This window comes from Orcinus orca, chromosome 7 (genome assembly GCF_937001465.1).
Source record: "Orcinus orca chromosome 7, mOrcOrc1.1, whole genome shotgun sequence".
NCBI lineage: Eukaryota > Metazoa > Chordata > Mammalia > Artiodactyla > Delphinidae > Orcinus > Orcinus orca.
The window spans coordinates 86,195,296-86,214,175 of record NC_064565.1 but is presented as its reverse complement, the minus strand read 5'-3'; the positions used below and the strand labels follow the sequence as shown (position 1 = coordinate 86,214,175).

General features: G+C 36.4%; 1 protein-coding gene across 4 annotated transcripts in view; it reads left to right on the top strand.

Moving 5' to 3' along the window:
* Nucleotides 1-18,880, top strand: part of ORC2 (origin recognition complex subunit 2) — a 54,671-nt gene that overhangs the window by 8,497 nt on the left and 27,294 nt on the right. For all 4 annotated transcript variants that reach the window (XM_033430246.2, XM_033430240.2, XM_033430252.2 and 1 more), the window contains 6 exons: nucleotides 7,328-7,417; nucleotides 11,882-11,974; nucleotides 12,857-12,888; nucleotides 14,854-14,914; nucleotides 17,330-17,523; nucleotides 18,510-18,608. In XM_033430246.2, the coding sequence (XP_033286137.1) occupies nucleotides 7,328-7,417; nucleotides 11,882-11,974; nucleotides 12,857-12,888; nucleotides 14,854-14,914; nucleotides 17,330-17,523; nucleotides 18,510-18,608 (569 nt within the window). The remainder of the gene's footprint in view (nucleotides 1-7,327; nucleotides 7,418-11,881; nucleotides 11,975-12,856; nucleotides 12,889-14,853; nucleotides 14,915-17,329; nucleotides 17,524-18,509; nucleotides 18,609-18,880) is intronic.

Sequence of the window (18,880 nt, the reverse complement as noted above, 5' to 3'; positions counted from 1 at the left end):
AGAAAAATGGTACAGATGAACCTATTTGCAGGGCAGGAATAGAGACGCAGATGTAGAGAACGGACATGTAGACACAGAGGGGAAGGGGAGGGTGGGATGAATTGGGAGATTAGGATTGACATATATACACTACCACGCATAAAATAGATAGCTAGTGGGAGCCTGCTGTATAGCACAGGGACTCAGCTCAGTGCTCTGTGATGACCTAGATGGGTGGGATTGGGGGTGGGGTGGGGGTGGGAGGGAGGTCCAAGAGGGAGGGGATATATGTATACATAGAGCTGATCCACTTCATTGTACAGCAGAAACTAACACAACATTGTAAAGCAATTATACTCCCATCAAAAAAAAAAGTAAACTGAAAAAAAGAGAATCTGCCTGCTAATGCAGGGGACACGGGTTTGAGCCCAATCCAGGAAGATCCCACATGCTGTGGAGCAACTAAGGCCGTGCGCCACAACTACTGAGCCTGCACTCTAGAGCCGGCGAGCCACAACTACTGAGCCCGTGCACCACAACTACTGAAGCCTGCGTGCCTAGAGCCCGTGCTCTGCAACAAGAGAAGCCACAACAGTGAGAAGCCCACTCACTGCAAGGAGGAGTAGCCTCCGCTCGCCGCAACTAGAGAAAGCCCATGCGCAGCAAAGAAGACCCAACACAGCCAAAGATAAATTAATTAATTAATTAATTTTTAAAAAAAGAACATGGACCTGTTGACAGTTTGGTGTGTATCTGTCTGTCTGCACATACATGCACACACATAAGTTTGTCTCGAGTGCAGGAAGTGGGGCTGTTCATTTGCCAATTGGCATGTACGACAGAGGAGCCCGTAACTTACAGTTAAGTCTTGCAAACATGACTTTTCCTATTTTGTTTTGTTTTTTCTTATTTGCCACAATGTGTATAGGGGTGGAGAGTGGTGTTTCAGATAAGGTGTAGGAAGGAGAGTTTTCTTAGTTTTCTTTTAATGTTTTCTCTAGGGAAGAAAAGGTGACATCTATTACCATCTTGCTTAACTTTATTTGAGATACTGAACAATAAGCTTCTGCCTAATCCTTAATTACAAACAGAGGACAGTAAGGATTTTTTTTTTTTGCCACACATCTTACTTAGTTCTCCAACCAGCGATCGAACCTGTGTCCCCTGCAGTGGAAGCACTGAGTCTTAACCACTGGAACACCAGGGAAGTCTTGTTAAGCATTACTTTTAAAACACAGACATTTCACAAAGAATCTTAAGGAATATTTAAAAGGAAAAACCTTTTCAACAAGGACCTTTAAATACTTTATTAATCAATCCCTTTACTTACTATTGAAGTATAAGCTGCTTCTTATAAGCAACACATATCTTTTTTTTTTTTTTTTTTTTTTTTTTTTTTTTTTTTTTTTTTGGCAGTATGCAGGCCTCTCACTGTTGTGGCCTCTTCCCTTGCGGAGCACAGGCTCCGGACGTACAGGCCCAGCGGCCATGGCTCACGGGCCCAGCCGCTCCGCGGCATGTGGGATCCTCCCGGACCGGGGCACGATCCCGTGTCCCCTGCATAGGCAGGTGGACTCTCAACCACTGCGCCACCAGGGAAGCCCGCAACACATATCTTGACATACCTGGCATAACTCTTATATTCTATTAATCCATCCACTCTGGTGAAAAATCATTGCATGGAGGTGCTAGGTGATCTCAGGCATTAAACAGAATGTTTTCTGAAAGATCTCCCCCAAACAATCAGACAGGTGTCCTCAAGAGCAATTTGTCTTATTGATGCTTCTCTTAAACAATTGATCTGTTTTTCAATTTTATGAACAGAATAATTCTTTAATTGATTATAAGTGGGCTGTTAGAAAATTCTGAGACAAATATGTGGTCCATCCGTAGTATTTTTTAAATTTTATTTATTTATTTTTCTAGTTGCGGTGAGCAGGGGCTACTCTTCCTTGTGGTGTGCGGACTTGTCATTGCGGTGGCTTCTCTTTTTACGGAGCATGGGCTCTAGGCGTGTGGGCTTCAGTAGTTGTGGCTCGTGGGCTCTAGAGTGCAGGCTCAGTAGTTATGGCCCACAGGCTTAGTTGCTCTGCGGTATGTGGGATCGTCCCAGACTAGTTAGTGCTCGAACCTGTGTCCCCTGCATTGGCAGGAGGATTCTTAACCACTGTGCCACCAGGAAAGTCCCAATCCGTAGTATTTTTAACTTAGCCTTATTCAGAGTTCCATTTTTGAACTTAAGGATGATGTCAGATTTTTAATTGTGGTTAAATTAAAAATCTATTTTTTAAAATTGTGGTAAAAAATATTGTGGTAAGATATACATTAATATAAAATTTACCATCTTAACCATTTTTAAGTATATAGTTCAGTATTAAGTATATTCACATTATTTTACAACCGATCTCTAGAACTCTTTTCATCTTACAAAACTGAAATTCTGTACTCAATTAAACAACTGCCCAGTCCCCCCTTCCCCCAGCCCCTGGAAGCCACCATTCTACTTCCTTTGACTCTATGAATTTGACTACTCTAGGTACCTCATATAAGTGGAATTGTACACTATTTGTCTTTTTGTGTTTGCCTTATTTCACTTAGCATAATGTCCTCAAGGTTCATACATGTTTAGCAAGTGTCAGTTTACTTCCTTTTTTTTTTTTTTTGAGTTTCCTTCCTTTCCAAGGCTGAGTAATATTGCATTGTATGTATATACCACATTTTGTTTATCTATTTATCGGTTGATGGACATTTGGGTTACTTCAGCCTTTTGGCTATTGTGAATAATGCTACTAGGATGATCTTATTTGCAAAGCAGAAATAGAGACGCAAATGTAGAGAACAAACATGGATACCAAGGGGGAAAGTGGGGGGGATGGGATGAATTGGGAGATTGGGATTGACATATATACACTATTGATACTATGTATAAAATAGATAACTAATGAGAGCATACTGTATAGCAGAGGGAACTCTACTCAGTGCTCTGTGGTGACCTAAATGGGAAGGAAATCCAAAAAAGAGGGGCTATGTGTATATGTATAGCTGATTCACTTTGCTGTACAGTGTAATAATGCTACTAGGAACATGGGTATACAAATATCTCTGTGAGATCTTGATTTGAATTCTTTTGGGAATATTCCCAGAAGTGGAATTGCTGGATCATATGGTAATTCTATTTTTAATTTTTTGAGGAACCACCTTACTGTTTTCCATAGCAACTACATCATTTTGCATTTCCACCAACAATGCACAAGGGTTCCAGTTTCTCCACATTCTCACCAACACGTTTTTTTTTTTTTTAATAATAGCCATCCCAATGCGTGTGAAGTAGTAGTGTTATTTCTTTCTAAATTTAACATATTGTTAAATTCTTAGAGATTATTCTCTGGACAAAGAAAATTCTAGTAACTGAATAATAATATATTCTAACCTATAAATAATACATAGTTTCCTCTGTTAGACTTCTGAATTATTTCTTAGTTTTTATTATTATAACTAATGCATAGTGATTACCCTTGAATATAAATCTTTGTTCAGATGTCTTATTTTTTTCATCAGAGATTCCTCAAATAGAATTACTGGTGAAAGTATATGAACTTAATTTAAAAAAAAAAGTATATGAACTTTATAAGGCTTACATATTGCTAAATTACTTTCTAGGAAGATTGTATCAACTAGTATTAAGATCCCTCATCAGCATTAAACATTTTTTCTTTTATTTATTAGCCATTTTAACTTCTGTGAATTGTATGTTCATAATTATTTTGGTATTATCTATTTTGAGTAATTTTAAAACTATTAAAAAGTTTTATTTATATATTATACTAAATCCCTGTTGGCCAGTATGATTAGAGCCATTGTTAATTGGTCAATTTATCAAAATATCAGAACAAGGAAATCATAAAAATAATTATATACTCTAAACATTTTGTTTTACATATAAACATATATGTAGATATTTATGTATCATTGTCTTTTCTTTAAATATACATTTGCCAGTCAGCTGGTTGAAGAACAGCAGCACCTTTTGGTTTTGGTTTTGGGTATTTTTAGATAGCATATCCATAGTGTATTATCTAGAATTTCAAGTTTTATTTCCTTCCATTAGATTGATCATTTAAAGACACTTCTGATGCAGTCTGAATGTAGTGTGCTTTTATGTTTTTCAGTTTTTTTCTTAAATCTTTTATGGTTTCTCATCCATACCTAATTTGAAATCAGTTCTTTTAGTTAATAACTTTTATCAAGTCTTTCTAAAGCATTTAATTTAGTTTACATAGAAACTACTTGATATTTTTTATTCATATTTTGTCTATGTGCCAAACATTTAATTTACATAATTATAGTAACAAGTTCTCCATAAACAGACTTATCCATATGTGCATATTATAGATATATGATAGAAGTAGCATTGGAGATCACTAGGCTAAGGATGAACTGGTCAATAAATGGTGTTGGAACAATTGACTATCCTTATGAAAAAAAGAAATTGGGGGCTTCCCTGGTGGTGCAGTGGTTGAGAGTCCGCCTGCAGGGGGACCCAATGCAGGGGACACGGGTTCGTGCCCTGGTCCGGGAAGATCCCACATGCCGCGGAGCGGGTAGGCCCGTGAGCCGTGGCCGCTGAGCCTGCGCGTCCGGAGCCTGTGCTCCACAACGGGAGAGGCCACAACAGTGAGAGGCCCGTGTACTGCAAAAAAAGAAAAAAAAAAGAAATTGGATTCCTAACTGCCATCATAAACAACTTAATTACCTTAATTAAAGATTTACACATGAAAAGCAAATTATAAATGCTTTTACAAGAAAATATAGGAGAATATGGCTTTCGTCTTATAGAAGAATTTCTTTAAAAATGTGTAATCAAAAGAAAAGATTGACAAATTAAACTAATTAAAATTCAGAACTTCTCAAGAAGACAAACCACAGCTAGGAGAAAATATAGCAAAAGACATATCTATTAAAGAACTGTTACCCAAAATATACGAAGAGCTCTTAAAACTCAACAATAAGAAAATGAACAACCTGATTAAAAAATGAGCAAAGGACCTGGACATCTCACCAAAGAAGATACCCAGATGGCAGATAAGCATATGAAAAGATGTTCAACATTATATGTCATTAAGGAATTGCCAATTCAGACAACAGTGGGATACCACTACACATCTATTAGAATGGCCAAAATCCAGGACTTCCCTGGTGGTCTAGTGGCTAAGACTTCACCTTCCAATGTGGGGGGTATAGGTTTGATCCCTGGTCGGGGAGCTAAGATCCCACATGGCTCACAGCCAGAAAACCAAAACAGAAAACAGAAGCAATATTGTAACAAATTCAATAAAGACTAAAAAAAATTGTCCACATCAAAAAAACAAAATACTAAAAAAAAAAAAAAAAAAGAATGGCCAAAATCCAAAATATTGACACCACCAAATGCTGACAGAGATGTGGAGTAACAAGAACCCATTTACTACTAGTGGGAATGCAAAATGGTACAGCTCCTTGGAAGACAGTTTGGCAGTTTATTACAAACTAAACATATTCTTACCATGTGACCTAGCAGTTGTGTTCCTTCATATTTACTCAAATGAGTTGAAATCTTTTGTCCACCCAAAAACCTGCACACACAGATGTTTGTAGCAGCTTTGTTCATAATTGCCAAGGCTTAGAAGCAACCAAGAAGTCAACCAAGGATAAATAAACTGATACATCCTTGCAGTGGGATATTATTCAATGCTAAAAAAAATAATAAGTTATCAGTCTATGAAGAGATATGGAGGAGCCTTAAATGCATATTGCTAAATGAAAGAAGTCAATCTGAAAAGGCTACATACTGTATGATTCCAACTCTATGACATTCTGGAAAAGGCAAAACTATACAGACAGTAAAAGAAGACATTGGTTGCCAAGGGTCAGGAGTAAGGAAGGGATGAATAGATGGAGTACAGAGGATTTTTAAGGCAGTGAGTCCATTCTGTATGATACTAGAATGATGGATACATGTTATCGTACTTTTGTCAAAACCTATAGAATGTACAACAGCAAGAGTAAACCGTAATGTAAACTATGGATTCTGGGTGATAATGAAGTGTCAACAGAGGTTCATTGATTCCAACAAATGTACCACTCTGTTTTTTTTGTTTTTGTTTTTAAATTTTAATTTATTCATTTTGTTTGTTTGTTTTACAAATGTACCATCTGGTGTGAGATATTGTTAATGGGGGGAGGCTGTGGATATGTAGGGCAGGAGATACATGGGAAATCTCTGTACCTTCCACTTGAGTTGGTTGTGAACCTAAAACTGCTCTAAAAAATAGTCTGTTTTTTAAAAATCCAGTACTTCTCTTCATTGAATGACATTATCAAGAAGTGAAAAGACAAGACACAGGATAGAGAAGATATTTCTTCTTCTGGAAATAAGAAACCCGTAAAAAGGTGTTAAGCTTCCATTAGTGACTAGGGAAAGGAAATTAAAATGCCTTTCCCCGTGAGATTCATTTTGTACCCACTAGATTGGCAAAGATTAAGGAGTTTAGGTAGTACCAAGTGTTCGTGCATATACACACCAATGGGAACTCTTAAGCAATAAAGGGAGCAAACACTGACTTCGGAAAGTTTGGCACTTTAATAAACTCATTAAAGGTTTGGGGACTTCCCTGGCATCACAGTGGTTAAGAATCTGCCTGCCAGTGCAGGGGATGTGGGTTCGATCCCTCGTCTGGGAAGATCCCACATGCTACGGGTTAACTAAGCCCGTGCATCATAACTACTGAGCCTGTGCTCTAGAGCCCACGAGCCACAACTACTGAGCCCACACTCCTAGAGCACATGCTCTGCAACAAGAAAAGCCACTGCAATGAGAAGCCCGCGCAGCACAACGAAGAGTAGCCCCCGCTCGCCACAACTAGAGAAAGCCCGCATGCAGCAACGAAGACCCAACGCAGCCAAAAATAAAATAAATGAAACAAATAAATTTATTAAAAAAAAAAAAGAAAGAAGCATAACTAATAAAGTCCCTTTTGTCCTCCCTCCTCAGGAGCAACTTCTATCATGAATTGAATGCATATCCCTCTAGTCTGGAGTGTTCTTTAGTGGGCTTTTTATTGTTGTTGTGTTTGTTTATATATCTTTGTGTATCTGTGAATAACATGTTTTCTGTGTTTTAAAATTTATGTAAACAGTATCGTAGTCTACTGTGTGTTTTTAATATCTTATTTATAAATATGTATTGTTAAACATTAGTGCAAGACAGTGAGGGGTACAAATCCTAAATTTTTATTAAAATTCTGTCTTTTTTTTCCTGTTAATTAACCTCACCCATTTTTCCTAAATGTATGTTGCATTTTTCTTTCAGAATCCTTGAAAAATGGCTCTGCTACAGATGGTGGGAATAAAGTTTATTCTTTTCAGAATAGAAAACACCCTGAAAAGATGGCTAAATTAGGTATGTTGCTTTTCTGACTTCTGTAATCACTATTCACCTTTTCTAAGGTGTATTTAACCACATTTCCCACTGTTATCACCCCATTGCATTCACTAAAAGAATGAATGAGGGATGTTATTTTATTTTCAAGCATACTTAAAGTCATTAGTTTTTTTCATGCTCAGATGTCTTCTGTTCTCAGCTAGGTTCTAAGGTTATAGTAGAGACCCTGTCTTAGATTCCTTCCCACAACATCTAGCACAGGCTCTTAACAAATTTTTGTTATGTAAACAAGTGACTTAAGTCACACAGAGATATTCTGAATTTATTGAATAAGAGTTTTACACTGTATGTAGAAGAAAAGAGTTCGTATTATAGAAAATTATTTATGTAAAATTGTTAGAAATGGGCTGTTCTAACATTTTTCTTACCCCGGTTACCACTTATACTAATTACACGTGAATTACTGATTTTCAGAGAACTAGACTTAAATAAATTATATATAACATTAAAATTAAACTAGCAATTTAATTCTTTTTAAAAATTCGGGTGGCGCTATTCTTGGATCCTGCGGCATGAGGGGTCATCAGTTTTGAAAGCTTTGAGGAAAGGAAATAACACGTGAAAGCACTTTAAAATTAAGGAGGTCCATAAGTTTATGGAAGTTTGGGAATACCAAAAAGTTAAGAGCAAGGGAATAATAATTAACTACCTGGCAAAATGTAGTCGTTGTATAAGAGGACTTATAATCTATAATTATAGAACATCTATATATGTGTCTTAAGTGTATTTTTATGCAGTCATTGTAGTCAGTGATCATTTAAACATTCAAAGTCAAATGAATGTCACACTTGTTGAGTGTTGACACTGATGAGGGACATATAAGAAGTAATTATAAGACCTGTGTTTCTGAACATAATACAATTTAAGCATTTGCAAAATTCAGTTTTTCTGAAAGGTATAATATTATATGCATCATTAATTTTGAACCTAACATGGTACATACAATAATTTACACTAATTGATGTGTTTCTTAGAGTTTATTATCTACATAAAGAAATCTAAAATATTTTTGATACAAATGAACTTATTTACAAAACAGAAATACCCTTCAGACCTAGAAAACACACTTATGGTTACCAAAGGGGAAAGTGGGGGGAGGTTTAAATTAGGAGTCTGGGATTAACAGATACACACTACTATATAGAAAATAGATAAACAGCAAGGACCTACTTACTGTATAGCACAGGGAACTATACTTGATATTTTGTAATAACCTATATGGGAAAAGAATCTGAAAAAAATGGAATCACTTTGCTATACACCTGGAATTAACACAACACTTTAAATCAAGTATACTTCAATAAAAAATAATTTAAGAAAAGAAATTAAAAAATTTTTGATCTGTAAAAATGACTGAATTCTGTGTAGGATCTCTGGAACACCAGAGGAAAATGCTAATATAATTACTAGAGGAAAGATCAGATAGACACCAAGGCCAAAGTGAAACCCTAACGACAATGAAGCATTGGAGAAAGAACTAATAGTGAAAAGAAAAATGGAACCTCACTGGAGTAATCAAGTAGAAGTTCCCTGAGTGGATAGTCAATATGCACATAACTGCAATGATACATGTCTCATATCTATATGTGCTGTGAGGAACTTAAGTATTGTTATGATGGGCATTTCTGTCATCACATCTGAAAGAAATATAGTCATGAAAAGATAGTTTCCTGGATAGTTTAAGACTGATCATACTTTCCAAAATCTGTGTTTAGTTAGGACCTGTGTTTAGTTATGTCACTCTTTGACTTATTAAGTATTTTTGCTAATTGTGTTTACATCTAAATATATCAATAAAATAGAATGCCTTATTAAAATAAGTTATAATCTGTCAGAAAATCATATATTACTCTGAGTATAAAAGATGATTAAATATAATTGGACTAACCAAGATATAGTTCTAGAAATAGAGCAAGAGTTAGATTGGAAGGCTTTGTAAAACACAGAGAACACGTCCAGGATGAGTAAGTAAATGCAAAGAAAAAGCAAAGGTAGAATTACCACATAGAAAGGACAAGGACAGTAAGGAGTTTGACCAGCTTGGAGAAAGATGAATTTAAGGAAATTGAAACTAGATTGGATAGATAGGATCAGATAATAACCTGATGAGAAGTTATTATTAGGCAAAGAGGAGTTTTATTTTAAAATTTCTAATATGTTGCAGACCAGTTGTTGTGTGAAATATAATACAAATGAATAAAATATTTGCCCCAATTCTTTATTATTGAAATTAATATCCATACATGGATGACTGTCTCTTGTTTCCTTTCCTCTTCAATTCTTCCTTTTTCTTCCTTTCTCCTTTTGTAGTTTAAAGTTATTTAAAAGCAGAGGATTTTTATGTTTCAATATAAAACCAAAATGATCTCAGCTAATTTACTTTGTACTTTTGTGGCTTTTTGTTGATGTGAAGGTTTTTTTCCTATCCTGTGGATCAACAGCCTTTAATCCAAACATGGCATATTTTTCTGGTGTAAAGAGAAGGCCAATGCCTGAGCTTTAGGTACCTGCAGGTTAGAATGCTTAGGAGGATGAGGGCAGTGAAGTTGAGATGGAATAACTACCAGCAGTAGCCAGGGACCAGGCTAATACCATGGAACCCAGATGGAGGAATAATTTCAAAGAAAGATATAAAAAACTTTAATGAATGATGCAGAGGATCGAGGAGGTTAAGAAAAAAGAAGCCAGTGCACTTGTAGGGACTGTCATGAATATCTTGGGTCAGTTCCAGGATTGGATAAAGCTGTGTGAAATAGGTTAGAAAGAGTTTGAGTCAGTGAAGTGGCTTAATTTACACAAATTCAACTATACTTTCTCTTTAAAAAAAAAAAGATGGAAGAGAATTTAAATAGTGTTCTCAGTGAACAATGTTCTTAGTGTATGAAATGTAAATCTATTCCTTCAGTTAGACTCAATTCCCATATGCCTATCACAGTGTGAGAATGTGAGCATCTTTAAAGATAAACATTGTAGGGCTTCCCTGGTGGTGCAGTGGTTGAGAATCTGCCTGCTAATGCAGGGGACACGGGTTCGAGCCCTGGTCTGGGGGGATCCCACATGCCATGGAGCAACTAGGCCCGTGAGCCACAACTACTGAGCCTGCGCGTCTGGAGCCTGTGCTCTGCAACAAGAGAGGCCGCGATAGTGAGAGGCCTGCACACTGCGAAGAAGAGTGGCCCCCACTTGCCATGCTAGAGAAAGCCCTCGTACAGAAATGAAGACCCAACAGAGCCAAAATAAATAAATTAATAAACTCCTACCCCAACATCTTAAAAAAAAAAAAGATAAACATTGTATTTTTCATTTTAAATGGCCCCCTTTTTTAAAAATAAATTTATTTATTTTTGGCTGTGTTGGGTCTTTGTTGCTGCGCACAGGCTTTCTCTAGTTGTGGCGACCGGGGGCTACTCTTTGTTGCAGTTCGCGGGCTTCTCATTGCAGTGCTTCTCTTGAGGAGCATGGGCTCTAGGTGTGCGGGCTTCAGTAGTTATGGCATGCAGGCTCAGTATTTGTGGCTCACGGGCTCTAGGGCGCAGGCTCAGCAGTTGTGGCGCATGGGCTTAGTTGCTCCGTGGTATGTGGGATCTTCCCATACCAGGGCTCAAACCCATGTTCCTTGCATTGGCAGGCAGATTCTTAACCTCTGCGCCACCAGGGAAGTCCTGGCCCCTTCTGTTCAGAAGCCAACTATTTCATCTGATGCTCAGTTGAAGAAATGCTATCTGGGACTTCCCTGTCCAGTGGCTAAGACTCCACACTCCCAATGCAGGGGACCTGGGTTCGATTCCCGGTCAGGGAACTAGATCCCATGTACATGCTGCAACTAAGAGTTCGCATGCTGCAGCTAAAGATCCCCCATGCCACAACTAAGACCTGGCACAGCCAAATAAATGAATAAATAAATAAATATTAATAAAAGAAGAAATGTCATCTGTTCAGTGCTGTATCATATTCTATACATTATTAATATGTGTTAGAGTTTTAGACACAAGTAATAAACCACATTTTATGGGAGACTTAAGAGCTTTAAAAGTATAATTTTAAATATACACAGTTTTCAGTTGATTTTAGATCCCACTTTCTGGCCATTCTTTCTTAACTGTTAGCAGAGATGTGCCTCAAATATATATGGTAAAGAAATGGAAAGAGTATAAACCTGTCAATGGAGAAGAGAGAGGAAGAGTGTGTGATAATTGGAGAAACCAGCAAGGTCAAAGTTAGCTCATTATTTGTATTTTTTTGCGAGACCTGTGGATAACTGACGGAAGACTTGGAAGACGGTGAGTAAAGGTGAAAGCAGTAGTACTCTTAATATGGCTAGGTTTATTTATCTTTCTGATATTAGTAACAGCAGGTTTCCCCTCTTAATCTACTGTTGTCCATTAAAAGTTTTTTAAATATATTTCTTTTGTCTGTTTACAGCTTCAGAACTAGCAAAAACACCAAGAAAAAGTGTTTCATCCAATTTGAAGAGTGATTCTGAAATTACCATAGACATTCCTCAGTGTAGCAAGGGTAAGATTTTACTTCACTTCTTTAAAGAGAGTTTTCATAGTTGCTTCAAAGTTATGGTATGTTACTTTACTTTCTTGTCTAAGTGCATTTTTATATATTTTCTTCTTTTCTGTTCCGAAAATTCATTTAGTAAATGCAGTTAATACCCCAACCTGTGTGCTTTAGTATACCTGTATTTAGCTATCAGTAAAAGGGGAAAAGATCTGTGTGGGTTGAAGTTGTACAGATTGACAGGGCCAGCTAGAAACAGTCTTAAATCCTGTTGTCATTTGGTTGAGTTAGCCAAATGTTCGTGGAAGATTTGCTTTGGCAAATACTCTTTGAAATAAGGTTTTGGGGATTTGGAAGTCTTTTTTTTTTTTTTTTTTTTGCGGTACGCGGGCCTCTCACTGTTGTGGCCTCTCCCGTTGGGGAGCACAGGCTCTGGACGCGCAGGCTCAGCAGCCATGGTTCACGGGCCCAGCCGCTCCGCGGCATGTGGGATCTCCCCAGACCGGGGCACGAACCCGTGTCCCCTGCATCGGCAGGCGGACTCTCAACCACTGCACCACCAGGGAAGCCCTGGAAGTTTGGAGAACTGTGGAACAGTTGTTTTTGAACGACCCATTCTAACTAGATTAAATAGTGTACTTTTAAAATAATGAACAATGAAAAGGACTCCATTTTTTCTTGTTACATGAGTGCTACAGAAATGTCATTAATGGGAGAAATCATAAAATTAATAGTGACAGTTCAGCCTCTAGTGGAGATGCAATTAATTGAGAATTCAATAATATGTAGTGGCTTCTGGGTAGAACCTGCACCTTTGCTTTTAATGAAACTAGGCTGTTATGGAAAGTGAAGTATTTGTAGTAAGTAATGGCTTTTTGTTTCATTCTTTAGGGCATTCTGCTTCAGACAAAGTTCAGTTGAAGGTAAGCAATTGAGTAAAAACAAGGAAAACCCTTAGTGTTACAAAGTTAAGACATGATGAAAAATATCCATTTCATCTTTTAATTTAGATAATACTTTTATCATTTATAGATATTTGCCAATTAAATACCTAACTTACAGATAAAGAATCTGAGGCTCAGAGAGGTGAAGTGACTTGTCTGAGTTCACCAAACTAGGAAGGAGAAAAGCTGGAAAATGAAGCTAGGTCTTCTGGACCCACCTGTTGTGCCTTTTCTGTGTCAGAACTATCCCTGGGTGTTTTGTTTGTTTTTAACTTAATTTTATTTATTTATTTTTGTCTGTGTTGGGTCTTCTGGCATTCTTTTTCAAGTTGTGGATCACATCACATTAGTAGATCTTGTTGATTCCCTAAGAGACCATCAGAAAACCTGTTAATCAGTGGTATTATATTTACATACCACAATAAAGGAAAACATCAGTCTGCAAGTCTTAGTGCACTGTCTTAGAAGGGGGAGTTCAGGAGAGAATATGTATAGGGCTTGGGGATCTGGACTCGAGGGGTTTAAGGCACATCTATCAAGATGGGGAACTGATCTGTATTAGACAGAATTCATGGCATGGTATTTTAGGAGTAGTGGACACAGTGAGGAGAGGGTCTTGAATTGAGTTTTGATAAGTAAACCAAAGTTTGATAAGCTAGCTGTTTGCCCTGGTAAGTAGTCTGTTGTCCTGTTGGGAAAATAGGTTGCCCAAATGAGCAAACTGTCAAGATAAATTAGTTTGCAGAAATTTCTATAGCAAACAGTGAAGTTATTTAATAGTTTATAGCCTTATCTTTTTGAGCAAGAATTTTCTGAAACGGTTATTTTGACATAGATATTCTCAGACCTGATAATTAAGCTATATGGATATAGGTTGTCTCAACTCTCAGTCTTGAAATCAGTTTAGTAGGGCATGATCTACAGTTTAAAAAAAAGAAATAGAATAAATTAGAAAATTTCTGTTTTGTAAGTATTATTTAATTATAATTTGGTTAAGTTATATATGCATATGTGTACTGGATCAAGGTGGCAAAACGTAAAAAAAAATTGTAAGGATCTGGACCAAAGAAGTTTGAAATATACTGTGATATACTTTATAAACCCAATAGGTGATCAGATCACCTATTATAATAGTATTCTTAATATCTCAAATAAAAATTTTTATAATATTTGTAACTAGCACCAACAACTTATCACAAGATAACAGACTTAAATTTTTTGTCATATTTTCACATTGCCAAAAAAACACAGGGTACTTTATCTTTTTATCAGTACTGTTAAGTTATCACGTATACACCAGTAGGCATTTTATTGTGCTAGAAATTGAATGGTGTTAAAGGATTCTGTAAGGAAAAGAAAAACGTGCATTATACTTCTGTAAAATGTTTAAAAAATTAAAAATACAGAAGTAAAAAGTAGAAATCTTTTTTCTGTCCTTCTCACAGACTACTTTAACACCAGTAAATTGCTCGTACATGCAAAGGCCCACTGCAGTAACTATAGGAGTCCCATTTCCTTGCTTACTCATCATCCCTGGACAGTATTACCTTTATTTAGAAAAAATATTCTGCTAATCTGATGGGTGAAGAATGATTCAAAGGCTGATAAGCTTTTTTTTTTTTTTTTTTTTCAGTGATAAGCTTTTTCTTTACATAATAATAGAAGTGCATCCTTCGCAGGTGTCTGGAATACAACTTCTAGAACCACTCTAGGAATCCTTCGGAATTCGTTGTATCGTTTTTGTTGTCATACTCTCCCCCTGCAACAAATTCATATATTGTTGTCTTCCAGGTCTAGGAAGGAGCTCATCTGGTTCTAATGTCTATTGAAAACAAAATATTTTTCTTCCTTCTAGCCTTTCTTTCACTCAGAGACATCATTAATTTTCATGTCATCATTATTATTTGACTATATAAACTATATTGCTTTTTTATTTTTAAACAGAACAATGATAAAAGTGAATTTCTGTCAACAGCACCTCGTGGGCTAAGGAAAAGACTAATAGGTGTGTATTTCTTTTTACACTGAGCTTTTATAAAAAGAAGCATCTAAACAGGCAATAATGGTTAAATATACAGGTTCTAGTCTTAGAATGCTTACGTTTTATCTTTGGGCTGCCACTTACAGCGTCCTCTCTGTGCCTCAATTTTTTTCATTTGCGAAATAGGGATAATAATGGTACCAGCCTCAGAGTTATTTTGAGATTAATTGAAATAAAGGATGTCAAAGTGCTTAGCGTAGTGCTTGACCTTGGTATGTGCTTAACAGGTGTTGGCTATTATTACTTTTTATTATTATAACTACTTATTGCTATTTCTTTTCACAAAAGAAAGGATATGTTCATGTCTTCAATTAAGCTGTAGATTCCTTAAGGGCAAGGACTATATCTTATATTTTAACTCATAACACTTAGCACTATGTCTTTACATTATAGTCAATGGATATTGAGGTTAGTTAAAATTCTTCAATAAAATAACATGCCTTTTAGTTTATTTGCCTGAGACAGTTTTAGAAATAGTTCTATTGATTTATTTAGAAGTTTTATCAATATATTGAAACAATTTTAAATATTTACAGTGGTACTGAATACTATACAAAGCCAAGTAAACAGACATGGTTCCCGCCTTTGGGGAAATTAAAAATGGTTTGGTTTTTTTTTTATGTTTTGGGGGGGTCATTTTGGCCACACCATGTGGCCTGTGGGATCTTAGTTCCCCAGCCCGGGGTTGAACCCGGGCCACAGCAGCAAAAGCGCTGAGTCCAAACACTGGACTGCCAGGGAGCTCTCTGGTTTGGGGTTTAAATATTTAATTTTGGGGCAAATGACTTTTTGACCTTTATATTTCTGAAAGATGTCAACTCCTTTCTTGGGATTGACCCCTTGACAATAATATTAGCTAACATTGTTAAATCTATGCCCTGTAGCCCTTCTTCTTTCAAGGTATAGAGTTGATAATACATTTTTAATCAACATAAAAATTATAACACTAAATTATTGGATATCTGAAGCAATAAAAGATGATATATGCAATTGATTATTATTATTTTATGTCAAATACATCCCACATCTTAAGTTTCCTCCTTACCCCACAGAAGAATTCTTTTTAGAGAAAAGGTGAACTTCCTTCTCCTTCTCAATCACCACCAAACAAATATATCAACATGTGTGATGTATTCATGTAAATAGGGTAAAGACATTGTCTGGTACCTCCTACCACTTCTAACCCTTGCATCTACCATGGGCAGCAATCAGTGCAAATCTGAATCTGCTAAGCTATGTATGCCCACAAAATCAAGCCTTTTTTTTTTTTCTTTTTCAGTATCTATATTTGTTATTTGCTGACTCTGGATATTCTGAAATATGCTCTTCAAAATAAAGAGTGATTTGCTTAAAATTATTTCATTCATATTTTGGAAGTTAACCTTTTATGGTAGTTTTATACTTATTTTGTTGAGTGTAAGTTTTATCCTTTATGATTATAAAACTAGCTTTATTATTTCTGGAGAGTGGTGGGGGTGGCCATGGTTTGTTTAAAAATATAATTCTTATATCTACTATGGGATGGATTGTGAGTATGTATTAGTAGTACTTAAAGTAGTAGCTGTCATTTATTGAGTGCTCTATCAGTTAGGATGGCATTTTCAGTAGGCAGCAATGGAAAATTCTATAACAATGGCTTAAGCCATGGACACTGAAGTATCTCACATCATTAGAAGTCTAGGGATACACAGTTCACGGTTGATGTAGTGACTCAACAGTGTCATGAAGGATACAGGTTCTTCTTATCTTTTCGCTTTGCCGCTGGCATTTTTCATCTTTAGTTTTGATATTTTATATTGCAAAATGGCTTCCATAGCTTTAAGCTATGGGTATAAGTAAGGGGCTTTCCTTCCATAAGTGAGGAAAATCTTCCCCAGAAGCTTCCAGCAAATTTCCCCTCAAGTTTCATTGGTTAAAGGTTTACATGGCCAACTCTAGTTGCAAAGGAGGCTGAGAGAGCATGTATCTGGCAAAGGAAAAGACAATTAAATTACTGATTATTTATCCCTTAGGGTGGAGCACATTGCCGCATTTTACAATGAATTCTATTAGCAAGGAAGAAGGAAAGAGAATGGTATTAGGTATGACTGACAATTTCTGCCACATTTCGTTTGTGTTAGGCATTGTTAGTTGCTTTACATGCATTTCAATATAATCTTCACAATGCTTTATTAAATTAGGCACTGGTAGCCTCATTTGATAAGTGAGGAAACTGGTGCTCAGAAAACTGACATAACTAGTTCTGGTGAAATCATCAGCAAGTAATGACAAAACCAGAAGGCACAATCTCTTACTTCAAAGCCCACACTCTTCCTAATACCCCAGAATGCCTCTTTTGTCAAACTGTCCAATTTTCCCAATTGCTTCCTCCCCACACAGTTCCAAGGTTTCATTCTGACAGTGAAAGTGAATATTCTGCTTCCAACTCGGAGGACGATGAAGGGGTTGCACAGGAATGTGAAGAGAACACTAATGAAGTCATATTGAGCGAACAGATTCAAGCTCAGAATAGAGTAGTTTCGGCTCCTGTTTGCAAAGAAACGCCTTCTAAGAAAATGAAAAGAGATAAAACAGTAAGTGAAGAGAGACTTTAAAGAAAAATCAGTAATATCTCAAAGATAAGCTACCTAAGAGATCCAAATGGGAGGATGAACATAATTTTTTTTCTTCACTTTTCTACATTTTCTCAGCCTTTCACATAAATTCCCACATATATTTGTGTCTATTTCTGGACTTCGTATCCTGGCCTCTCTGTATCCATATTCATGTATCAGTACCATAGTATATGCTAAACGTGACAATTCAGTTGAATAAAAGAGCTTTTAAATAAATTTTAATTGGATAATTGGAGGCAAGACTTTTCAGTATATACCTTTTTATATAGTTTCATTTTTGTAACGTTGCTGATGTAACAGCGTAAGTATTAAATGATGTGACTATGGACCCATGTTGGGTCGTTTGGAGAACACTGCACATATTATGGCCTGAGAAAAGGCTAATTATCCCAGCGTGCTCTGTAAAGACTCAGAGCAGTCTAGGAAGCCTCCTGCTTGAATGACTTTCCATTCCTTCCTTACCACCACGGAGCTCAGTCCTGCCCCAAATCAGTAGAACACGTGGTGAGTCATTTTACTGGAATAGTAGGTAAGTCTTTTTTTACCTTGCTGTTGATGTCTTTCTCATTTCCACAGTCCTTCAACTGTACTAATTAAAGGATTTGCTAGGAGTGTGTGAGGCAAAAACAAAGGTCCTGATTGTAAAAACCCTTTTTTTTTCCCCAGTCTAAACGGGAATTATATGTTGGAATTTAGGAATCGTTTTTGGGCCGACTACTTCAATCTAGTCATTTTCTTCAACTTTTATGACCCTAAGAGTTACTCAGTTTTATTACTGGAATTAAATTTGCTTGGTCCTTAGTCTGTGTTGTTGCTTCAAAAAGAAAATACTGACTGCCAAGTAAAGAATTTCACATATCCTGTTTATGCTAATATTACTGTCTAGTCCTCATATAAAACAAATATCTGAAACTAAGAACTCACTTTGCTTTGTCCACTTTCAGAGTGACTTAGTAGAAGAATATTTTGAAGCCCACAGCAGTTCAAAAGTTTTAACCTCTGATAGAACACTGCAGAAACTAAAGAGGGCTAAACTGGATCAGGTATGTTGCAAGGAGTGTTACTTGTAAATTGTTCTTATTGTGAGCTGAAAAACATAGTACATAAGCAGCAAATCTGAAGAATAAGTGCATACAGCAGAATACTGTCCTGATCAAATGAAACACAAATTAGTGTGACATCACTATTGCATATTTTATTTTGTAAATGGTAACTGGTTCACTGGATTAGAATTGTTTGACGTACTCTAATTATACATGTATAATTACGTATTTTTCTCTTATTTATCGTTTCTTCAGGATCTATAATAATCATC